Raw genomic sequence first — 23,284 nt, 5'->3', positions numbered from 1 at the left:
AAGCCATGGAAGCGGGCGGGCGGGGGGAGGGCGAGGGGAAGCCAGAAGCGCCGACCCGGCGCGGTGCCCTGGGGGGCATCAGGAAGAGGTGCGGGAGCCTGGTGGGCCCCAAGCCGCCACCGGGCGGCGGCGCGGGGGAGAGCGGCGGACAGAGGTCGCGCGCCGCGTCGGCGAGCGCGGCCCCCGAGCGACCACCGTGGTCGGTCCTGCAGAAGATCCACTCGTTCGAGCAGATCGTGAGGCAGAGGTGCTCCCGGAGGGGCAGCCGGCAGGAGGTGGCCGGGGCAGATCCGTCGGGTGGCGGTCCGGTTAGGGCCGGCGAATCCGGGGACGTCTCGACGGACCCGGAGACGGTCAAACGGCTCCCGCCGGCTGGGCCAGGCGGCTGCCCCGCTCGATCTCCAGCTGAAGAGGGCCCGACGGGGGAAGACCCCCCGGGGCGAGAGGTCGCTGGTGCCAAGAAGGCACATGGTGGCAGCGGCGTGGGGACTGGTCAACGGCCCCCTTCGCCGCTCGGCCAGCCTCCGGTGGCTGAGGCCGGGGGGGAGGAGGAGATCCTCGGACAGGCCCGATCGACGGAACTGTCCGGCACTTCCAGCCCGTTCAATACCTGGTCTGAATTCGACAGCCCGTTGGACAAGGTAACTCTCTCCCCTTGCGTCAAATCCGATGATGAGTGGTCGCTGTCTGATGAGTCGGTAGTGACAACGCACAGTGACGTGTGCCAACTGGACAAGAGTTACTCCATAAGGTAAGACCATGTGCACCACACAGACACACACAAGTCAACCCCAAGCCTCAACATCCCACAGAATCCACACTGACCTCTTTCTTTGGGTCATTTGAAACACAAGGTCAACTCCGAGACCAACCTTTGACCTTCCAGCCCCATGTTGGCCGCCTCTCCCCCCCCCACCCACTCGACCCGGACCCAAGGCGACTCCATTTACGTTTGCGCCGCTCATTCTACATTGTTTGATTGCCCTGGGCCTGGAGGTTGGGCAACAGGCTATTCTCAAGCTAACATTGTCGGAGGGTCAGTACTGAGGGAGCGCCGCACTGTCGGAGGGTCAGTGCTGAGGGAGCGCCGCACTGTCGGAGGGTCAGTGCTGAGGGAGCGCCGCACTGTCGGAGGGTCAGTGCTGAGGGAGCGCCGCACTGTCGGAGGGTCAGTGCTGAGGGAGCGCCGCACTGTCGGAGGGTCGGTACTGAGGGAGCGCCGCACTGTCGGAGGGTCAGTACTGAGGGAGCGCCGCACTGTCGGAGGGTCAGTACTGAGGGAGCGCCGCACTGTCGGAGGGTCAGTACTGAGGGAGCGACGCACTGTCGGAGGGTCAGTACTGAGGGAGCGCCGCACTGTCGGAGGGTCAGTACTGAGGGAGCGCCGCACTGTCGGAGGGTCAGTACTGAGGGAGTGCTGCACTTTCGGAGTTGCCGTCTCTTTGATCAGACATTAAACTGAGGCCCCATGTATGTAAAAGATCCAATGGCCACAGTTGGAAGAAGAGCAGAATGGGGAGTTCTGCCCAGTGTCCTGGGGCCAAACATTTACCCCTAATCCCTGGGAGTGTTTGATGGGGACAGTGTAGAGGGAGATTTACTCTGTATCTAACCCCGTGCTGTACCTGTCCTGGGAGTGTTTGATGGGGGACGGTGTAGAGGGAGATTTACTCTGTATCTAACCCGTGCTGTACCTGTCCTGGGAGTGTTTGATGGGGACGGTGTAGAGGGAGCTTTACTCTGTATCTAACCCCGTGCTGTACCTGTGCTGGGAGTGTTTGACGGGGACAGTGTAGAGGGAGCTTTACTCTGTATCTAACCCCGTGCTGTACCTGTCCTGGGAGTGTTCGATGGGGACAGTGTAGAGGGAGATTTACTCTGTATCTAACCCCGTGCTGCACCTGCCCTGGGAGTGTTTGATGGGGACAGTGTAGAGGGAGCTTTACTTTGTATCTAACCCCGTGCTGTACCTGTCCTGGGAGTGTTTGATGGGGACAGTGTAGAGGGAGCTTTACTCTGTATCCAACCCCGTGCTGTACCTGTCCTGGGAGTATTTGATGGGGACAGTGTACATAAGAACATTAGAAATAGGAACAGGAGTAGACCATTCGGCCCCTCGAGCCAGAGTGAGATCATGGCTGATCTTCTTGTGTTTCGAATTCCACGTTCCCATCTGCCCCCGATAACCTTCGATTCCCTTGCCTAATGAGAATCTACCTGCCTCTGCCTTATAAAATATTCAGTGACCCCGTCTCCACCACCTTCTTAGGCAGAGAGTTCCAAAGTCGCACAAACCTCAGAGAAAAAATTTCTCCTCATCTCTGTCCTAAAAGGGCGACCCCTAATTTTAAAACAGTGCCCCCTAGTCTGGACTCATCCACAAGAGGAAACATCCTTTCCACGTCCACCTTGTCAAGGCCGTTCAGGATCTTGTAAACTTCAATCAAGTCATCCCCTCACTCTTCTAAACTCCAGTGGAAACAAGCCCAGTCTGTCCAACCTTTCCTCATCAGACAACCCACTCATTCCAGGTATCAATCTAGTAAACCTCCTCTGAACCGTCTCCAATGCATTTACATCCTTCCTTAAATAAGGAGACCAAAACTGTTTACTTTTCTGTTTAATCCTCTCGTAATAAAGGATGGCATTCCTTTAGCCTTCTTAATTACTTGCTGTGTCTGCATACTAACTTTTTGTGACTCATGTACTAGAACACCTAGATCCCTCTGCACCTCCGAATTATGCAGCCGTTCTCCATTTAAGTAATACTCTGTTTTTTTGTTTTTCCTGCCAAAGTGAACAACTTCACATTTTCCCACATTAAACTCCATTTGCCAGATCTTTGCCCACTCACTCAATCTACCAAATGCATCTGCAACCTCCTCATGTCCTCTTCACAACATACTTTCCTACATATGTTTGTGTCATTTGCAAATTTAGCCACCATGTCTTTACTCCCCTCATCTAAGTCATTGATCTCAATTGTAAAAAGTTGAGGCCCCAGTACAGACCCCTGTGGGACTCCACTCGTCACATCCTGCCAATCAGACAAAGACCCATTTATGCATACTCTCTGTTTTCTGCCAACCAGCCAATCTTCTATCCAGGCTAATATGTTATCCATTACACCATGTGCTTTTATTTTCCGTAATAGTCTTTGATGCGGCACCTTATCCAATGCCTTCTGGGAAATCCAAGTACAGCACGTCTACAGGTTCCCCTTTATCCACTGCGCATGTTACTCCTTCAAAAAGCTCCAATAAATTGGCTAAACATGATTTTCCTTTCACAAAACCATGCTGACTCTTCCCTGTTGCCTTGAGCTCTTCTAAGTGTCCAGCTATAACCTCCTTAATGATCGATTCTAATAACTTCCCCATGACAGACATCAAGCTAACTGGCCTATAGTTTCCTGTTTTCTGCCTTCCTCCCTTCTTGAGTAGAGGGGTTATATTTGCTGCTGATGGGACCTTTCCAGAATCTAGCGAATTTTGGAAAATTAACACCAGTGCATCTACTACCTCATTAGCCACCTCTTTTAAGGCCCTAAGATGTAGTCGATCGGGACCCGGAGACTTGTCAGCCCACAGCTCCATCAGTTTGCTCAGTACCACTTCCCCAGTGATTGTAATTTCACCAAGTTCCCCTCTCCCTTCCACCTCCTGATTTACAGCTAATACTGGAATGTTATTGTATCCTCTATAGTGAACACAGAAGCAAAATATTTGTTCATTTCTTCCACCATTTCCTTATTAACTACTATTAACTCCCCACAGTCACTTTCTAGAGGACCAACATTCACTTTACTTACTCTTTTTCTTCTTAAATAGCTGTAGAAACTCTTCCTGTCCGGTTTTGACGTTTCGAGCTAGCTTCCTCTCGTACTCTAATTTCTTTCTCCTGATTAACCTTATGGTAATTCTCTGCCGTTCTTTATATTCTGTCCATTCATCTGCCCTGCCACTCATCTTTACAGAGTTGTATGCTTTTTCCTTAAGTTTGATGCTTTCCTTAACATCTTTGTTTAACCACAGATGATGGGCCCTCCCCATAGAATTTTTCTTTGTAGTAGGAATGTACTTATTCTGAATACTCTGAAATATTCCCTTAAATGTTTGCCACTGCTTCTCTATTGATCTATCCCCTAGCCTAGTTTCTGAGTTCACTTCAGCGAGCTCAGCTTTCATCTCCACATAGTTGCCCTTATTTAAGTTTAAGTTACTAGTCTTAGACCCACTCTTCTCCCTTTCAAACTGGGTGTAAAATTCAATCAAATCGTGGTTGCTGCTACCTAGGGGTGCCTTTACTCTGAGGTCATTAATTAATCCTGTCACGTTACACAATACCAAGTCTAATATAACCTGCTGCTCTAAGAAACTATCTCGAAAGCATTATAAGAACTCCTCATCCAGGCTACTACTCCCAATCTGATTTTTTTCAGCTTATGTGTAGATTAAAATCACCCATGATTATTGCAGTCCCTTTATCACAAGCGCACAATATTTTCTCTTGAATACTTTGTCCTGCACTGTGGCTACTGTTTGGGAGTCCTGTGTAGAGGGAGCTTTACTCTGTATCTAACCCCGTGCTGTACCTGTCCTGGGAGTGTTTGACGGGGACAGTGTAGAGGGAGCTTTACTCTGTATCTAACCCCGTGCTGTACCTGTCCTGGGAGTGTTTGATGGGGACAGTGTAGAGGGAGCTTTACTCTGTATCTAACCCCGTGCTGTACCTGTCCTGGGAGTGTTTGACGGGGACGGTGTAGAGGGAGCTTTACTCCCTACCTAACCTGGTTAGTTAGTTAATTTTGGAGTGCTAACTATGTGGGAAAGCAGGTAAAGCTGATGAACGTTTTGAGAGTGTGAGTGTGAGTGGAAGGTACTGAAAGGCCTGTCCCTGTGTAGTCTGGCAGAACTCCGAGACTGTGGCACCGACTGCAGAGAGGACGTTTGTAAAGGCGATCGATTGAACCACTCTGCCTCCCTCAATTCCAACATGTCTTCCATGTCTGTCGTCTCGCTGATCCCGAATGATGAACTGGACAGACTGTTGGCCGAGGTCAAATGTCTGGATGAGGAAACAGTTCAGGTATGTAACGCTCCCTCTCCCTCTGTTATTGGTGAGAGCGGTAAGTCTCGCTTCCGATGCGTAACCAGGGAACCAGTGGTTAGCTGCTATTTGGGGTCTGGGTTTCATAGTGGATCTGGAATCCGGGTGTGTTGCTCATGTCCTCATACGCCACCCACACCCGCATCCCAACCCCTGTTCTCACCTGGAAAGCCAGTTTGCGAAGGATAGAACTGGAGCCAATCTTTACACACCTTTCTTTATTTATTTGCAGAATTGCACATGACAAGTGTACACCTCCTAACCCGACAACCACAGTTTCAGTCTCTATTTATATGGACTCGAGTGAATCCACATTTAATGCCCACCACCCGATACCCCACCCACTGCTCACAATTACACACAATTAACGTGCAATTAACGTCTCCCTCCGCCCATTCAAATATCCTGGGGAACACCTCCAAGCACTGAACAACACCATTCACAAGTGGGAAAATGAGTGGTAAAAACCACGTTTCACCGCTCTCACCCTGACCCCACCATCCCGCCCAACACCCCCCACCCCGGCCGCTAATTTAGGCATTGAGTTGGAAAGGGGTTAGGGTTAGGGGAAAGCGGCATTTAAATAGTGTCTTCGAGAACACAAGGCACTCACAGAGTCATTAATTAGTCAAACATTTGAACCCGGACCACATGAGGAGATATTAGGGACAGGGTGACCAAAAGCTCAGGCAAAGAGGTCGGTTTTAAGAAGTGTCTTAAAGGAGGAGAGAGGGGGAGAGAGGTTTAGGGAGGGAATTCCAGAGCTTAGGCCCCAGGCAGCTGAAGGCATGGACGCCAATGGTGGAGCGATGGGAATCGGGGGATGGGCCAGAGGCCAGAATTGGAGGAGTGCAGAGATCTCGGAGGGTTGTAGGGGCTGGAGGAGGTTACAGAGATAGGGAGGGGTGTAGGGCCTGGAGGAGGTTACAGAGATAGGGAGGGGTGTAGGGTCTGGAGGAGGTTACAGAGATAGGGAGGGGTGTAGGGCCTGGAGGAGGTTACAGAGATAGGGAGGGGTGTAGGGGCTGGAGGAGGTTACAGAGATAGGGAGGGGTGTAGGGGCTGGAGGAGGTTACAGAGATAGGGAGGGGTGTAGGGGCTGGAGGAGGTTACAGAGATAGGGAGGGATGTAGGGGCTGGAGGAGGTTACAGACATAGGGAGGGTTGTAGGGGCTGGAGGAGGTTACAGAGATAGGGAGGGTTGTAGAGGCTGGAGGAGGTTACAGACATAGGGAGGGTTGTAGGGGCTGGAGGAGGTTACAGAGATAGGGAGGGGGTGTAGGGGCTGGAGGATGTTACAGAGATAGGGAGGGGTGTAGGGGCTGGAGGAGGTTACAGAGATAGGGAGGGTTGTAGGGGCTGGAGGAGGTTACAGAGATAGGGAGGGATGTAGGGGCTGGAGGGGGTAACAGAGATAGGGAGGGGTGTAGGGGCTGGAGGAGGTTACAGAGATAGGGAAAGGTATAGGGGCTGGAGGAGGTTACTGAGATAGGGAGGGGTGTGGGGGCTGGAGGAAGTTATAGAGAATGGGAGGGGTGTAGGGGCTGGAGGAAGTTACAGAGATAGGGAGGGGTGTAGGGGCTGGAGGAGTTACAGAGATAGGGAGGGGTATAGGGGCTGGAGGAGGTTACAGAGAGAGGGAGGGGTGTAGGGGCTGGAGGAGGTTACAGAGATAGGGAGAGGTGTAGGGGGCTGGAGGAGGTTACAGAGATAGGGAGGGGTGTAGGGGCTGGAGGAGGTTACAGAGATAGGGAGGGGTGTAGGGGCTGGAGGAGGTTACAGAGATAGGGAGAGGTGTAGGGGGCTGGAGGAGGTTACAGAGATAGGGAGGGGTATAGGGGCTGGAGGCAGTTACAGAGATAGGGAGGGGTGTAGGGGCTGGAGGAGGTTACAGAGATAGGGAGGGGTGTAGGGGCTGGAGGAGGTTACAGAGATAGGGAGGGGTGTAGGGGCTGGAGGAGGTTACAGAGATAGGGAGGGATGTAGGGGCTGGAGGAGGTTACAGAGATAGGGAGGGGTGTAGGGGGCTGGAGGAGGTTACAGAGATAGGGAGGGGTGTAGGGGGCTGGAGGAGGTTACAGAGATAGGGAGGGGTGTAGGGGGCTGGAGGAGGTTACAGAGATAGGGAGGGGTGTAGGGGGCTGGAGGAGGTTACAGAGATAGGGAGAGGTGTAGGGGGCTGGAGGAGGTTACAGAGATAGGGAGGGGTGTAGGGGCTGGAGGAGGTTACAGAGATAGGGAGGGGTGTAGGGGCTGGAGGAGGTTACAGAGATAGGGAGGGGTGTAGGGGCTGGAGGAGGTTACAGAGATGGGGAGGGGTGTAGGGGGCTGGAGGAGGTTACAGAGATAGGGAGAGGTGTAGGGGGCTGGAGGAGGTTACAGAGATAGGGAGGGGTGTAGGGGGCTGGAGGAGGTTACAGAGATAGGGAGGGGTGTAGGGGGCTGGAGGAGGTTACAGAGATAGGGAGAGGTGTAGGGGGCTGGAGGAGGTTACAGAGATAGGGAGGGGTGTAGGGGGCTGGAGGAGGGTTACAGAGATAGGGAGGGGGCAGTGGGGAGGGATTTGAAAACAAGGATGGAGAATTTCAAAATGGAGGGGTTGCCAGTCCAGGATCCAGCGTGGGTCAGCGAGCGGGAGAGGGGCGATGGGGAGGGTGGGGGGTGATGGGAGAACGGGACTCGATGATAGGACACGGGGGGCAGTGGAGTTTCGGATGAGCTGAAGTGTATGTCTTGGTGTCTCGTCCAGTGGTGAAAAGGAGCAGGGGCAGAACTGAAAGGCAGGGCCCTGTCTCCTGACTTAACAAGGAATGTTTCTTGTCTCAGTTTGCGGAGGATATCCAGGTTGTGGTGCTTCACAAGGAGGAGGGAGCAGGATTAGGCTTCAGCATCGCTGGGGGAGTGGACCATGAGAACAAGATGGTCACTGTAAGTATTTGCAAAGAAAGAAAGGCAAACTTGCATTTTCCTAGCGCCTTTCACAACCCCCACTTCCACAGCGTTTCACAGCCAATGAAGCACTATTTTTTTTTTTGGAGTGTGCTCACTGTTGTAATGTAGGAAACACGGCAGCCAATTTGCACACAGCAAGATCCCACAAGCAGCAGTGTCATAATGACCCAAGTGATGTCGGTTGGGGGATAAATATTGGGCCCCCCCGGGCACTGAGGAGAATTTTGCCCCACCCCCCACCAACCTCCCTCCACTCCCCGCTCTCCTTCCAATACCAGCCATGGACTCTTTTATGTCCACCTGAGAAGACAGATGGGGCCTCAGTACTGACCCTCCGACGGTGCGGCACTCCCTCAGTACTGACACTCCGACAGTGCGGCGCTCCCTCAGTACTGACACTCCGACAGTGCGGCGCTCCCTCAGTACTGACCCTCCGACAGTGCGGCGCTCCCTCAGTACTGACACTCCGACAGTGCGGCGCTCCCTCAGTACTGACCCTCCGACAGTGCGGCACTCCCTCAGTACTGACCCTCTGACAGTGCAGCACTCCCTCAGTACTGACCCTCCAACAGTGCGGCACTCCCTCACTACTGACCCTCTGACAGTGCGCCGCTCCCTCATCTATGACCCTCCGACAGTGCGGCGCTCCCTCAGTACTGACCCTCCGACAGTGCGGCACTCCCTCAGTACTGACCCTCCGACAGTGTGGCGCTCCCTCAGTACTGACCTTCCGACAGTGCGGCGCTCCCTCAGCACTGACCCTCCGACAGTGCGGCGCTCCCTCAGTACTGACCCTCCGACAGTGCGGCGCTCCCTCAGCACTGACACTCCGACAGTGCGGCACTCCCTCAGCACTGACCCTCCGACAGTACGGCACTCCCTCAGTACTGACCCTCCAACAGTGCGGCACCCTCTCAGTACTGACCCTCCAACAGTGCGGCACTCCCTCACTACTGACCCTCAGACAGTGCGGCGCTCCCTCAGCACTCCTCTGGAGGGGACACCAGGATGTTGCTTTGCCTTCTCTCTGTAAGGCCGGTTGTGTTTTCACCTGCAGGCTCACAGAGTGTTCCCCCACGGGCTGGCTGCTCAGGAGGGAACCATCGGGCAGGGGGACGAGGTCCTTTCCATCAACGGGAATTCTCTGAAAGGCGTTACCCACAGTGGGGCCCTGTCCTTGCTGCACAAGGCCTGGCATCCGAGACAGGCCATAGTGGTCATCCGGAAGGTGGCTGAAGCAGAGAGGGCCAGCCTGCGGAAAGGGAGCCTGACTGACCAGATGACCCGTGGCAGTGTGGACCTCAGCGGGGTGCCAGGTATGAGGGGCGTAAGATCCGGTTAGAATCTGTGGGCCTATCTTCAATGAGTTTGCGGGGATGTGGGCGTCGCTTGCTAGGCCTGCATTAGGAATGTAGGGACATCGTAACAGGTGTAGGCCATTCAGCCCATCGAGCCTGCCCTGCCATTCAGTTAAGACCACCTACCTCAACGCCACTTTCCCGCTCTATCCACATTTGTCTCCAGAAGTCCATCGATTTCTAAGTTGAACAGACTCAAGTGACTGAGCCTCCCACAGCCCCTCTGGGGTGGGGGGGTAGAGAATTCCAAAGATTCACCACCCTCTGAGTGAAGAAATTCCTCCTCACCTCGGTCTTAAATAGGTCGACCCCTTATCCTGAGACTGTGTCCCCTGGTTCTGGACTCAACAGCCAGGGGGAAACATCCTTCCTGCATCTACCCTGTCACGACCTGTCCCTATGTCTCAGTGAGAGAGAACCATAGAAACGTTATGGTGTAGGAAGAGGCCATTGTGTCTGCGCTGGCCAAGAAGAGGAAAAAGGAACTAGACGCTCATTTTAATCCCATTTGCCAGCACCTGGTCCCTAGCCTTACAGGTTCCAGTGCTTCAGATGCAGATCCAGGTACCCTTTCAATGAGTTGAACGTTTCAGTTTCAACCACCAACGTAGGCAGTGAATTCCAGACACCCACCACCCTCTGGGTGGGAAAGTTTTCCCTCATGTCCCCTCTAATCCTTCTACCAATCACCTTAAATCTGTGCCCCCCTGGTAACTGACCCCCCCCATACAGGGGAAACAGGTCTTTCCTGTCTACCCTATCTAGGCCCCTCATAATTTTACACACCTCAATTAACTCACCCCCCTCAGCCTCCTCTGTTCTAAGGAAAACAACCCCAGCCTGTCCGATCTCTCCTCATGGCTGCAATTTTCCAGCCCTGCCAACATTCTTGTCAATCTCCTCTGCACTCTCTCTCTCCAGGGCAAGTATGTCCTTCCTGCAAAGTGGTGACCAGAACTGTACACAAGATTCCAGCTGTGGCCTAACCAGTGTTTCATACAGTTCCAGCCTCGCATCCCCGCTCTTGTATTCAATACCTTGCCCCGATAAAGGAGATAAAAACCACCCCTCGATCTTCGAAACTGGAGAGAAGACAGGCCCAGTTTCCTCATTCTCTCCTCGTAAGACAATCCTGCCATCCCAGGGATTCATCTGGTGAATCCCTGCTGCACTCCTTCTATGGCAAGGAGGTAAAGGGGACCAAAACTGTACACAGTACTCCAGGTGCGGTCTCACCAAGGCTCCATACAATTATAAGACCGTAAGACATAGGAGCAGAAATTGGGCCATTCGGCCCATCGAGTCTGCTCCGCCATTCAATCATGGCTGATAAGTTTCTCAACCCCATTCTCCCGCCTTCTCCCCGTAACCTTTGATCCCCTTACCAATCAAGAACCTATCTATCTCGGTCTTAAATACACTCAATGACCTGGCCTCCACAGCCTTCTGTGGCAATGAATTCCATAGATTCACCACTCTCTGGCTAAAGAAGTTTCTCCAGAAGTTGCTCCAAAAGCAGCAAGATGTCTTTATTCCTGTACTCAAATCCTTTTGCCATGAAGGCCAACATACCATTTGCCTCCCTAATTGCTCACTGCACCTATGTGCTGGCTTTTAGTGACTCACAAACAAGAACACTCCAGGTCCCCCTTTGGACATCGACACTTCCCAACCTCTCACCATTTCAGAAATACTCCGTCTTTCTGTTGTTTCCACAACAGCTTCACGCTTAATCACAATTATATTCCATCTGCCACGCTCTTGTCCATTCAGTTAACCCGATCGCGCCTCCTTGCATCCTCCCCGCCTAGTTTTATGCCAACAGGAAATTTGGAAACACTGCTTTTGGTCCCCACATGGTTTATGTCGATGGTGATCCTTGCAGCACCCCACCAGTCACAGCCTGAGAATGAACCATTTATTCCTACTCTCTGTTAACCAATTCTCAATCCATACTGGTATAGGTAGAGTCTTAGGACAATCCATGATGGCCACCATGACTGAGACTGGCTTTCAATTCCCGATTTTATGAATTAATTGGATTTTAACTCCTGGGGTAGGGTTCTATCTCCTGATTCTGGACCGTCAGACCAGGCCTCTGCAGCGTTAGGCCTAGTCGCTTAGCTGCTATGCCATCATCCCTATTGGCTGACTCTGTGAGGAATTGGTTCTCTGGGTCTCTGACTAACGCCCTTTCCCCCCCCACCCTGTTCAGAGGGTCCAGGAGAGCTTGTCACAGTGGAGCTGGTGACGACAGGGACAGGACTAGGCTTCAGCCTGGATGGGGGAAAGTGTTCAAGTCAAGGGGACCGACCGCTTACCATCAAGAAGGTTTTCCAAGGTAGGAAGCCCGTCGTCTTTCATTATTCAACGATATCTTTAACATCCGACATCAAGATGTTAGAAGCTTTCTGCTCTGTACATCTCAAGCTCCCTCGATGCTCTCCTCTGTCCAGCTCGCCTCAGGGATGCTTTCCTTTATTTTCAGAGTGGAAGTTACTCTTGTGTGGGTTGCTCCCCCCTCTCCCTCTCCCATCCCTTCCTCCTCTCTCGCTGTCTCCCCCATCCCTTCCTCTCTCTCCCTCTCCCCATCCCTTCCTCCTCTCTCGCTGTCTCCCCCATCCCTTCCTCTCTCTCCCTCTCCCCATCCCTTCCTCTCTCTCCCTCTCCCCATCCCTTCCTCTCTCTCCCTCTCCCCATCCCTTCCTCTCTCTCCCTCTCCCCATCCCTTCCTCTCTCTCCCTCCCCATCCCTTCCTCTCTCTCCCTCTCCCCATCCCTTCCTCTCTCTCCCTCTCCCCATCCCTTCCTCTCTCTCCCTCTCCCCATCCCTTCCTCTCTCTCCTCTCCCCATCCCTTCCTCTCTCTCCCTCTCCCCATCCCTTCCTCTCTCTCCCTCTCCCCATCCCTTCCTCCTCTCTCCTCTCTCGCTCTCTCCCCCATCCCTTCATCCTCTCTCTCCCCATCCCTTCCTCCTCTCTCGCTGTCTCCCCATCCCTTCCTCCTCTCTCTCTCCCCATCCCTTCCTCTCTCTCCCTCTCCCCATCCCTTCCTCCTCTCTCGCTCTCTCCCCCACCCCTTCCTCCTCTCGCTCTCCCCCATCCCTTCCTCTCTCTCCCTCTCCCCATCCCTTCCTCCTCTCTCGCTCTCTCCCCATCCCTTCCTCCTCTCTCTCTCCCCATCCCTTCCTCCTCTCTTGCTGTCTCCCCCATCCCTTCCTCTCTCTCCCTCTCCCCATCCCTTCCTCTCTCTCCCTCTCTCCATCCCTTCCTCTCTCTCCCTCTCCCCATCCCTTCCTCTCTCTCCCTCTCCCCATCCCTTCCTCTCTCTCCCTCTCCCCATCCCTTCCTCTCTCCCTCGCCCCATCCCTTCCTCCTCTCTCCCTCTCCCGATCCCTTCCTCTCTCTCCCTCTCCCCATCCCTTCCTCCCTCTCGCTCCCCCCATCCCCCCTCTCTTTCTCTCTCCCTCCCTCTCTTTTCCTTTTTTGCCATCCCTTTCCCTTCCTCTCTCTCTCTCCCCATCTTGTTCTTTCTCCCTCTCTCCCCATCTCCCTTTCTCTCTCTACCTCCCTTCCGTCCCTATTCATCCCCCTCTCCACCTCTCACCTCCTTTTCCCCTTCCACATCTCACTCCACCTCACTTCCCTTCCTTCCTCTCCGTCCCCTCTCCTTCCTCAATCTCCTTCCTCTTTCTCTCTCTCCCCTCCCTTCCTCCCTTTCATTCCTCTTTCTCTCTCTCTCTCTCCTCCCTTCTCATTCTCTCTCTCCCTTCCTTCTCTCTCGCTCTTTCTCACCCCCTCCCGCCCTTTCTCTATCTCCCTCTCTCCACCATCTCTCCTTCCCTCTCTTCATCACTCTCTCTCCATCCCTTCCTCCAGCTCTCCATCTCGCTCTGGTTCATTCTGCTTCCTCTGTGCATTGTGGGTAGATTGACAGAGGTCACGACAGCTCACGCCATCTCCTTGGGATAAGGTTTTGACAGCGAGATGGGGGTGGGGGCAGCAAAGTCAACCAACATTCCCATTCCTAATGGCTATCCCATGATTCCCCACCCCTCCCCCCCTTGATTTTGGGATGGGATAGGATGGAACGAGGTGGGTTGAACTGCTGGGCATCAGGTAAGAATGGGTAGAGGGGAGAGGCACTTAAGTGGGGAGGGTAAAGGTACCCTCCCTCAACAAGGCCCAAGTCCTTCAAGGAGTGGAGAAGGAGGGGCGGGAGAGGGGTGGGGCCTCCCTCAACAAGGCCCAAGTCTTCAGGGTTGGAGAAGGGGGGGTGGCAGTGGGGCCTCCCTCAACAAGGCCCAAGTTCTTCAGGAGTGGAGAAGGGGGGGCGGGTGGGGGTGGGGCCTCCCTCAACAAGGCCCAAGTCCTTCGTGGGTGGAGAAGGGGGGAGTGGGGCCTCCCTCAACAAGGCCCAAGTCCTTCAGGGGTGGAGAAGGCGGGAGTGGGGCCTCCCTCAACAAGCCCCAAGTCCTTCAGGGGTGGAGAAGGGGGGGCGGGTGGGGGTGGGGCCTCCCTCAACAAGGCCCAAGTCCTTCGTGGGTGGAGAAGGGGGGGTGGGGCCTCCCTCAACAAGGCCCAAGTCCTTCAGGGGTGGAGAAGGGGGGGTGGGGCCTCCCTCAACAAGGCCCAAGTCCTTCAGGGGTGGAGAAGGGGGGGTGGGGCCTCCCTGAACAAGGCCCAAGTCCTTCAAGAGTGGAGAAGGGGGGGTGGGGCCTCCCTGAACAAGGCCCAAGTCCTTCAGGAGTGGAGCAGGGGGGGTGGGGCCTCCCTCAACAAGGCCCAAGTCTTCAGGGTTGGAGAAGGGGGGGTGGGGCCTCCCTCAACAAGGCCCAAGTCCTTCAGGGGTGGAGAAGGGGGGGTGGCAGTGGGGCCTCCCTCAACAAGGCCCAAGTCCTTCAGGGGTGGAGAAGGAGGGGTATGTGGGTGGGGTGGGGCTGGTTTGGGAAGGGAACGGAAACTTCCCGATCCTGACTGTCTCTGCTTTTCTTCCAGGCGGCTCCGCTGACCAATCGGGTTTGATCCGACCCGGGGACCAACTGGTGCAGGTTGGCGAGGAGGATTGCCGCAGCCTGACCTGCTACGAGGCCTGGAATCTGATCAAGGCCCTTCCCCCGGGCCCCCTGAGGGTGGTGATCTCGAAAGCCCACCAAGGGGAAAAGGAGCAGAGGACATAAAGTTTAGGGGGAACACGGTGGGGAGGGGGAGGGGGCGGGGGGTTGCTGGGCAAGAGTCCACTTGCCCTCCGACCCTGAAGGCCCAATGGCTTATGGGTTGCATTCCTTCATCCATTCCCATTTTAGTAACCGTGGCAACCTGGGAGGCCGCTCCACACAGACAAAGACGTATCAGAGAAACTTGAAGGGCTCCAAAGCCAAAATCAATACAGGTACAAGATAAATTATTCAGAAGATCGATGGGACGTTAATCTTAAGACAATCCGAGCACCAAATGGAGGAAGTCAACTTACGTAGAGCTACGATTAGGCCGCATTTAGAGTACTGCCTTCGGTTCTGACCTCCCGAGCCTCAGGAAGGGTATATTGGCCGGCTGAGAGATACCGGGATGACCCCGGGCCTAAACGTTAAGGCGAGAGCGACTGCCCTTGTCATCGAGGCAGCGTTTGACCAAGTGTGGCCAAATTTGAAGTCAATGGGAACCAGGGGGAAAACTCTCCGCTGGTTGGAGTCTTACCTAGCACAAAGGAAGGTGGTTATAGTTGTTGGAGGTCTATCATCTCAGCTCCAGGACATCACTGCGGGAGTTCCTCAGGTTAATGTCCTCGGCCCAACCATCTTCAGCTGCTTCATCAATGACCTTCCTTCCATCATAAGGTCAGAAGTGAGGATGTTCACTGATGATTGCACAATGTTCAGCACCATTCGTAACTCCTCAGATACTGAAGCAGCCCATGTCCAAATGCAGCAAGAGCTGGACAATATCCAGGCTTGGGCTGACAAGTGGCAAGTAACATTCGCACTACACAAGTGCCAGGCAATGACCATCCTCAACAAGAGAGAATCTAACTATTGCCCCTTGATGTTCAATGGCATTACCATCGCTGAATCCCCCACTATCAACATCCTGGGGGTTACCATTGACCAGAAACTGAACTGGACCCAGCCATATAAATACTGTGGCTACAAGAGCAGGTCAGAGGCTGGGAATCCTGCGGTGAGTAACTCACCTCCTGACTCCCCAAAGCCTGTCCACCATCTACAAGGCACAAGTCAGGAGTGTGATGGAATGCTCCCCACTTGCCTGGATGAGTGCAGCTCCCACAACACTCAAGAAGCTCAACACCATCTAGGACAAAGCAGCCCCACTTGATCGGCACCCCATCCACAAACATTCACTCCCTCCACCACCGACGCACAGTAGCAGCAGCGTGTGTACCATCTACAAGATGCACTGCAGCAACTCACCAAGGCTCCTTCGACAGCACCTTCCAAACCCACGACCTCTACCATCTAGAAGGACAAGGGGCAGCAGACACATGGGGAACACCACTACCTGGAAGTTCCCCTCCGAGCCCCTCACCATCCTGACTTGGAAATATATCGGCCGTTCCTTCACTGTCGCTGGGTCAAAATCCTGGAACTCCCTCCCTAACAGCACTGTGGGTGTACCTACACCACAGGGACTGCAGCGGCTCAAGAAGGCGGCTCACCCACCACCTTCTCAAGGGGCAATTAGGGATGAGCAAGCGACACCCACACCCATGAACGAATAAAATCAAGAAAGGTTTAAGTTATGAGGGCAAATTGCATAGACTAAGATTGTGTTTCTTGAATTTAATGAGGCATCGAGAGAGAGAGAGAGAGAGAGAGAAGCAAAATTGACCCCCTTGGCTGGAGAGGCCAGAACAAGGGGGCAGAACCTTAAAATGGGAGCCAGGCCGTTCAGGGGTGATGTCAGGAAGCACTTCACACACACACACACAGGGGGGGGAGTGGGAATCTGGAACTCTCACCCCCCCGATAAATGGTCGAGGCTGGGGAGGGTAGGGATGGGCTAGATCCTTGTTGGGTAAGGGGGGGGATTAAGGGTTATGGAACCAAGGCGAGTAGACGCATTAAGATACAGATCGGCTATGACCTCATCAGAGGGCCAGACAGACTCAAGGGGCCGAATGGCCTCCTCGTGCTCCTATGGAGCTGGGAAGCTTGGGGGGGAGGGGCAAAGGTCACTGCGGGGAAGCAAACCGTAGGGAATAGCGTTATTCCAGCGGGATATCACGGACGCTCCTGTTGTTGGCAGCAGGAATTTCGTCATTTCCTTCAACAGAATGTTTGTCACCGCCTGAAAGCGAGAGAGTGGGGGGAGGGTTCCCACCACAGGCGTAGAGCAACCTCAAGGCGAGGGCACCGGGCTCATGGTGGGAGCTGGTGAATACACTAGCCAGGCTGGTCAAGGCGGGCAGCCAGACGGCGCCAGCCATTGGCATGACCCATTACAAAAGGTTGGGGAAAAAGGACCATGTCAGTGGTGACCCCTGGGCCACTGACGTGGTTTCACAGTGACGCCTGCAGCTGATGTAACTATTTATGGGCTGTTCATCATTTTAACGTGTCTCTTTCTAATAAAAACAGTTTTATTTAACCAAGAAACAGGAGCCCCGTGGCTTTGTCAATCTCCGAGGTACGCTCGATTCTCCGTCCCCCTGTGCCCCTCTCCTGGCCCGCAGGTTCCCCCCACCCCCGGGTGCAGCCCAACCTCTGGTTCCTCATCCCTGCGTGAGCTCGAGCAGTGAACGTCGACGCCGGAAGGCATCACACTCGAACACATTCCTGTCCAGAACCGAGAGGTTAGAACCATCAGGAAAGACCCAACAGGCCGGGGTCTCTTTTCTCTAGGAAGGCTGAGGTTGTGGTGGGGAGTGACCTGATCGAGGTCTTTAAAATTCTGGAAGGGTTTCGATAGGGTCGACATAGAGAAGTTGGTTGGGGGGTGGGGTGGTGGGGGGGGAGAGACCAGGACTCAGTGGGGCCATCAATATAAGTCAGTCATTAATAAATCCGATGGGGAATTCAGGAGAAACGTCTTTATCCAGAGAGTGGGGAGAATGTGGGACTCGCTCCCACGGGGAGCGGGGAGAATGTGGGACTCACTCCCACGGGGAGCGGGGGAGAATGTGGGACTCGCTCCCACGGGGAGCGGGGGAGAATGTGGGACTCGCTCCCACGGGGAGCGGGGAGAATGTGGGACTCGCTCCCACGGGGAGCGGGGAGAATGTGGAACTCGATCCCACAGGGAGTGGTTGAGGTGAATCGCGGAGATGGATTGAAGGTGGGGTGGAAAGCTGGATAAACACACGAGGGAGAAAGGAATAGAATATGTTGATGGGGTGGGGGGGGAGATGAAGAGGGGTGGGTGGGAGGAGGCTCATGTAGAGCAGAAACACCAGCACGGAGCAGAGGGGCCGAATGGCCTGTTTCCATATTGGGAATATTTTGTCCCCTGGCCTTACCGAGAGGTGGAGTGAGTGGGATCTTTCTAGCCGCCGTCTGAGCCTAGGATACACTGGGAGCAATTGCAGCACCTCATTCACTGGCCTGACTGAGGGGAGCTCACTGCCTGGGGAATGAATCTGGGGATCTCCCCAATCTCTGTAGCTCTGTGCCAGACGATTGAGGGTGAGAATCACTCTTTAACCAGTACATGTCAGTCAGAACGGCCGGGTGCTGGGGCAATGGAAAACATGTGGTTAGAAGTGCCAATGGGTTCTATCTCAGGGAGAGATGTTGTCCTGTTGTCAAGTGCGCCTCCTGTTGGGAACTATGGGAGGTAGCATCTCCACAAAAGCCTTTGTAAGGAGGAAAATACATAACATGGGGCCTGAGTTGGCAAAGTGTCTTCCATTTTAACCCCTTTCCACCAGAATCCCAGAATTCGTCTCTCCTCATAACAACCTCCAACTTTGCCTTAACTGAAATAAAAACAGAAAATGCCGGAAAAGACTCAGCAGGTCTGACAGCGTCTGCGGAGAGAGAGAGAAACAGAGTTAGCCTTTCGAGCGTGTCTGACCCTTCTTCAGCTCTGAAGAGTCACATGGACTCGAAAGGTTGACTCTGTTTCTCTCGCCGCAGAGGCTGCCAGACCCGCTGAGATTTTCCAGCATTTTCAGATCCGCGGTATTTCGATTTCTTCGCAACTGAGTCTCGGCAACGCGCAGATGTCGATTGACGAACGTGAGAAATGGGGACAGGAGTAAGGCCCGAGCTCCGCCAGTCAATAAAAGGTGAAGGCCGACCTTCTACCTCAACTCCACTTTCCCGCCCTATCCCCCGTCATTGACAGAACTCTATCGACCTCTCAGTCTTGAATCTACCGAGCATCCTCAGCCCCACTGGGGTAGAGAATTCCAAAGATTCGCCACCTTCCGAGTGAAGAAATTCCTCCTCATCTCAATCCAAATTTCTCTTACGGTTAACTTGCAGGTTGAGTCGGTAGTTAGGAAGGCAAATGCAATGTTGGCATTTATTTCGAGGGGGACTAGAATATAAAAGCAGGGATGTGCTGCTGAGGCTTTATAAGACTCTGGTCAGACCACATTTAGAAGATTGTGAGCAATTTTGGGCCCCGTATCTCAGGAAGGATGTTCTGGCCCTGGAGAGGGTCCAGAGGAGGTTCACGAGAACGATCCCAGGAATGAAAGGCTTAACATATGAGGAACGTTTGAGGACTCTGGGTCTATAGTCGATGGAGTTTAGAAGGATGAGGGGGGATCTGATTGAAACTTACAGAATACTGAAAGGCCTGGATAGAGTGGACGTGGGGAAGATGTTTCCATTAGTAGGAGAGACTAGGACCCGAGGGCACAGCCTCAGAGTAAAGGGAAGACCTTTTAGAACAGAGATGAGGAGAAACTTCTTTAGCCAGAGAGTGGTGAATCTATGGAATTCATTGCCACAGAAGGCTGTGGAGGCCAGGTCATTGAGTGTATTTAAGACCGAGATAGATAGGTTCTTGATTGGTAAGGGGGATCAAAGGTTACGGGGAGAAGGCGGGAGAATGGGGTTGAGAAACTTATCAGCCATGATTGAATGGCGGAGCAGACTCGATGGGCCGAATGGCCTAATTTCTGCTCCTATGTCTTATGGTCTTATGCCTCTTAGCATCGACCCTGTCAAAACCCCTCTCAGGATTCAATGCTTCACTTTGTTCCCCCTTGCATTCTTCTAAGCTCCAGAGAGCGCTGGCTCATTCTACTTCGAGGAAAATCTTTTCCTCTCAGAGGGTGGTCGGTCTGTGGGAATTCTCTTCCTCCACAGGGCGATGGAGGCCGGGTCACTGAGTATATTCAAGGCCGAGTTAGGCAGGTTTTTGATCGACGGGGGGGGGGTCAAGGGTCACAGGGCGGAGTTGAGGCCACAACCAGGTCAGCCATGGTGTCTACCGAACGGCGGAACAGGCTCGGAGGGTGGGGGGGGTTGCGAACGGCCAACTCCTCCTCCTAAGTCCTACGTCCCCCCGGTTCATCCTCTCCTTGTAGGACCGTCCCCTTACCCCCAGGAGGACAATCCTACCCCCACCCCCATTACGAACACGCGCGCTGACCCCTGTTGCTTTTCGAAGCCGGGACTCAAGGCCCTTTGGCTGTCACCGAATCGTCATGGCGCAGAAGGAGGCCATTCGGCCCGTCGTGTCGGTGCCAGCTCACCGGATGAGCAACTCACCGAGAACCATTCCCCCACCTCCTTCTCCCTGTTGTGACCCTGCATACTCTTCCTTTTCAGATAACAGTCTAATTCCCTCTCGAACGCCCCGATTAAACCTGCCCTCCCTCACACGCTCAGGCAGCGCCTTCCAGACCCTAACCGCTCGCTGCGTGAATACGTTTTTATCTCCTATCCCCGTTTACTTCTTTCACGAGTTACTTTAAATCTGTGCCCTCTCGCTGTTGAGTGGGAACACTTTCCCCCTCTCGACTCTGCCCAGCACCCCCTCATGATTTTGAACGCCCCTATCAAATCTCCCCTCTCAGCCTTCCCTCCTCCAAGGACAACCGTCCCAACTTCTCCCAATCCATCTCCGTAGCTTCTGAAGTCCCTCATCCCTGGAACCATTCCCGTGAACCTTTTCTGCGCTCTCTCTGGAGCTTTCGCATCCTTCCCGAAGTGCGGGTGCCCAGAACTGGACACGAAACTCCGGCTGAGGCCGAACTAGCGACTTGTACAAATTCAACATAACCTCCTTGCTCTTGTCCTCTGTGCCCCAGGATCCCGTAATGATTTATTAACCGCTCTCTCTCAAACTGTCCTGCCACCCTCAATGATTTGTGCACATATACGCCCAGGTCCCTCTGCTCCTGCATCCCCTTTAGAATTGTACCCTTTATTTTAAATTGTCTCTCCTCGTTCTTCCCACCAAAATGAATCATTTCATGTTTCTCTTCATTAAACGTCACCTGCCGCCTGTTCATCCACTTGTCTCATGTCCACCCCCCAGTTCCTAAACATTTTGAGCCCTGGACTGAAAATCAGTGGCCGCCTCACCCCGTTGGGGTGGACAGAATAAAAAGACTGCAGGATGGGAGGTAAACCTGCACCGTGGAGGAACGAGATTAAAAAGTTCATCGTTCAACAACTCATCGACACCAACGCCCATCCAGGACCCTCCTCCACACCTGCCTGTCCCTCTGACCTCATCCCATCTTCCAATCCCAGCCCCGGCCGTGTATCCACCATAACCCCTGACCTTCCCCTCTCTGATGCTGAACGTTCAGTGCTCAGCAAAGGACTCAGTTTCATTCCCTTACGCCCTCACCTCAATGAATTTCGGGCTCGGCGCGATGCTGAACTCTTCTTCCGCCGTCTTCGTCTCCGTGCTCACTTCTTTGGGCAGGAGTCCTCTCCCTGTTCAATCGATCCTTTTAGCCGCCTCCAATATTCTCCCCTCCCTCTGGATTCTTACCTGCTCTTGATCTTTTCATTGAGAACTGTCGGTGTGACATTTGCGGTCTCAATTTCTCTGCTCCTCTCACCCATTCTAACCTGTCTCTCTCTGAACTTGCCGCACTCCGTTCTCTCAGGTCCAACCTCAACATTGTCATCAAACCCGCTGACAAGGGTGGTGCTGTTGTTGTCTGGCGCACTGACCTCTACCTCGCAGAGGCTGAGTATCAACTCGCAGACACTTCCTCCTACCTCCCCCTGGACCATGACCCCACCGCTGAACATCAAGCCATTGTTTCCAGGACTGTTACTGACCTCATCTCCTCTGGAGATCTTCCCTCCACAGCTTCCAACCTGATAGTCGCCCAACCTCGGACGGCCCGCTTCTACCTCCTACCCAAAATCCACAAACAGGACTGTCCCGGGAGACCGATCGTGTCAGCCTGTTCCTGCCCCACGGAACTCATTTCTTGCTATCTTGACTCCCTTCTCTCTCCCCTTGTCCAGTCCCTTCCCACCTACATCCGTGATTCCTCTGACACCCTACATCATATCAACAATTTCCAGTTCCCTGGCTCCAACCGCCTCCTCTTCACCATGGACGTCCAATCCCTCTACACCTCCATCCCCCACCAGGATGGTCTGGTGGCTCTCGGCTTCTTCCTTGAACAGAGGCCCGAAAAATCCCCATCCACCACTACTCTCCTCCGTCTGGCTGAACTTGTTCTCACACTGAACAATTTCTCCTTAAACTCCTCTCACTTCCTCCAAATAAAAGTTGTGGCTATGGGTACCCGCATGGGCCCCAGCTATGCCTGTCTCTTTATGGGGTATGTGGAACATTCCTTGTTCCAGTCCCACTCTGGCCCCCTCCCACAACTCTTTCTCCAGTACATCGATGATTACTTTGGTGCTGCTTCATGCTCTCGTCGGGACCTGGAAAAATTTATTAATTTTGCTTCCAATTTCTACCCTCCATCATTTTCCCATGGTCCATCTCTGACATTTCCCTTCCCTTCTTTGACCTCTCTGTCTCAATTTCTGGTGATAGACTGTCCACCAATATTCATTACAAGCCTACCGACTCCTACAGCTACCTCGACTACAGCCTCACACCCCGCTTCCTGTAAGGACTCCATCCCATTCTCTCAGTTCCTTCGCCTCCGTTGCATCTTTTCTGACGATGCCACTTTCAAAAACAGTTCCTCTGACATGTCTTCCTTCTTCCTTAACCGAGGTTTTCCACCCACGGTGGTTGACAGGGCCATCAACCGTGTCCGGCCCATCTCCCGCGCATCCGCCCTCACACCTTCCTCTCCCTCCGAGAACCATGATAGGGTCCCCCTTGTCCTCACTTATCACCCCACCAGCCTCCGCATTCAAAGGATCATCCTCCGCCATTTCCGCCAACTCCAGCATGATGCCACCACCAAACACATCTTCCCTTCACCCCCCTGGCGGCATTCCGTAGGGATCGTTCCCTCCGTGACACCCTGGTCCACTCCTCCATCACCCTCTACTCCTCAATCCCCTCCCACGGCACCTCCCCATGCAACTGCAGAAGGTGCAACACCTGCCCCTTTACTTCCCCTCTCCTCACCGTCGAAGGGCCCAAACACTCCTTTCAAGTGAAGCAGCATTTCACTTGCACTTCCCTCAACTTAGTCTACTGCATTCGCTGCTCCCGTTGCAGGAAACCCCTCTACATTGGAGAGACCAAACTCAGACTGGGTGACCGCTTTGCGGAACACCTTCGGTCTGTCCGCAAGCATGACCCAGACCTCCCTGTCGCTTGCCATTTCAACACTCCACCTGCTCTCATGCCCACATGTCCATCCTTGGCCTGCTGCATTGTTGCAGTGAAGCTGAACGCAAACTGGAGGAACAGCACCTCATCTTCTGACTAGGTACTTTACAGCCTTCCGGACTGAATACTGAGTTCAACAATTTTAGATCATGAACTCTCT

The 23,284-nt window shown here is 53.7% G+C and overlaps 1 protein-coding gene across 1 annotated transcript; it reads left to right on the top strand.

Annotated features, from left to right (window-relative positions):
- The first annotated feature begins 374 nt into the window (after positions 1–374).
- LOC144676779 (pro-interleukin-16-like) lies at positions 375–14,601 on the top strand. Its single transcript, XM_078537099.1, has 6 exons — positions 375–751; positions 4,905–5,088; positions 7,936–8,037; positions 9,119–9,377; positions 11,635–11,760; positions 14,416–14,601. Exons 2-6 carry the CDS (start codon positions 4,996–4,998, stop codon positions 14,595–14,597), a joined length of 762 nt encoding a protein of 253 aa, XP_078393225.1. The 5' UTR covers positions 375–751; positions 4,905–4,995; the 3' UTR covers positions 14,598–14,601.
- The last annotated feature ends 8,683 nt before the right edge of the window (positions 14,602–23,284 follow it).

This window comes from Cetorhinus maximus, unplaced genomic scaffold (assembly GCF_964194155.1).
Source record: "Cetorhinus maximus unplaced genomic scaffold, sCetMax3.hap1.1 HAP1_SCAFFOLD_1898, whole genome shotgun sequence".
NCBI classification, from domain to species: Eukaryota; Metazoa; Chordata; class Chondrichthyes; order Lamniformes; family Cetorhinidae; genus Cetorhinus; species Cetorhinus maximus.
This window is presented reverse-complemented; position numbering and strand designations above follow the sequence as displayed.

Excerpts from the sequence above, each read along its gene's own strand:
- LOC144676779 (XM_078537099.1), top strand. The coding sequence starts at position 4,996 with ATGTCTTCCATGTCTGTCGTCTCGCTGATCCCGAATGATGAACTGGAC. Across the intron at positions 5,089-7,935 it reads TGGATGAGGAAACAGTTCAG|TTTGCGGAGGATATCCAGGT; the intron begins GTATGTAACGCT and ends TTCTTGTCTCAG. Across the intron at positions 11,761-14,415 it reads CATCAAGAAGGTTTTCCAAG|GCGGCTCCGCTGACCAATCG; the intron begins GTAGGAAGCCCG and ends CTTTTCTTCCAG.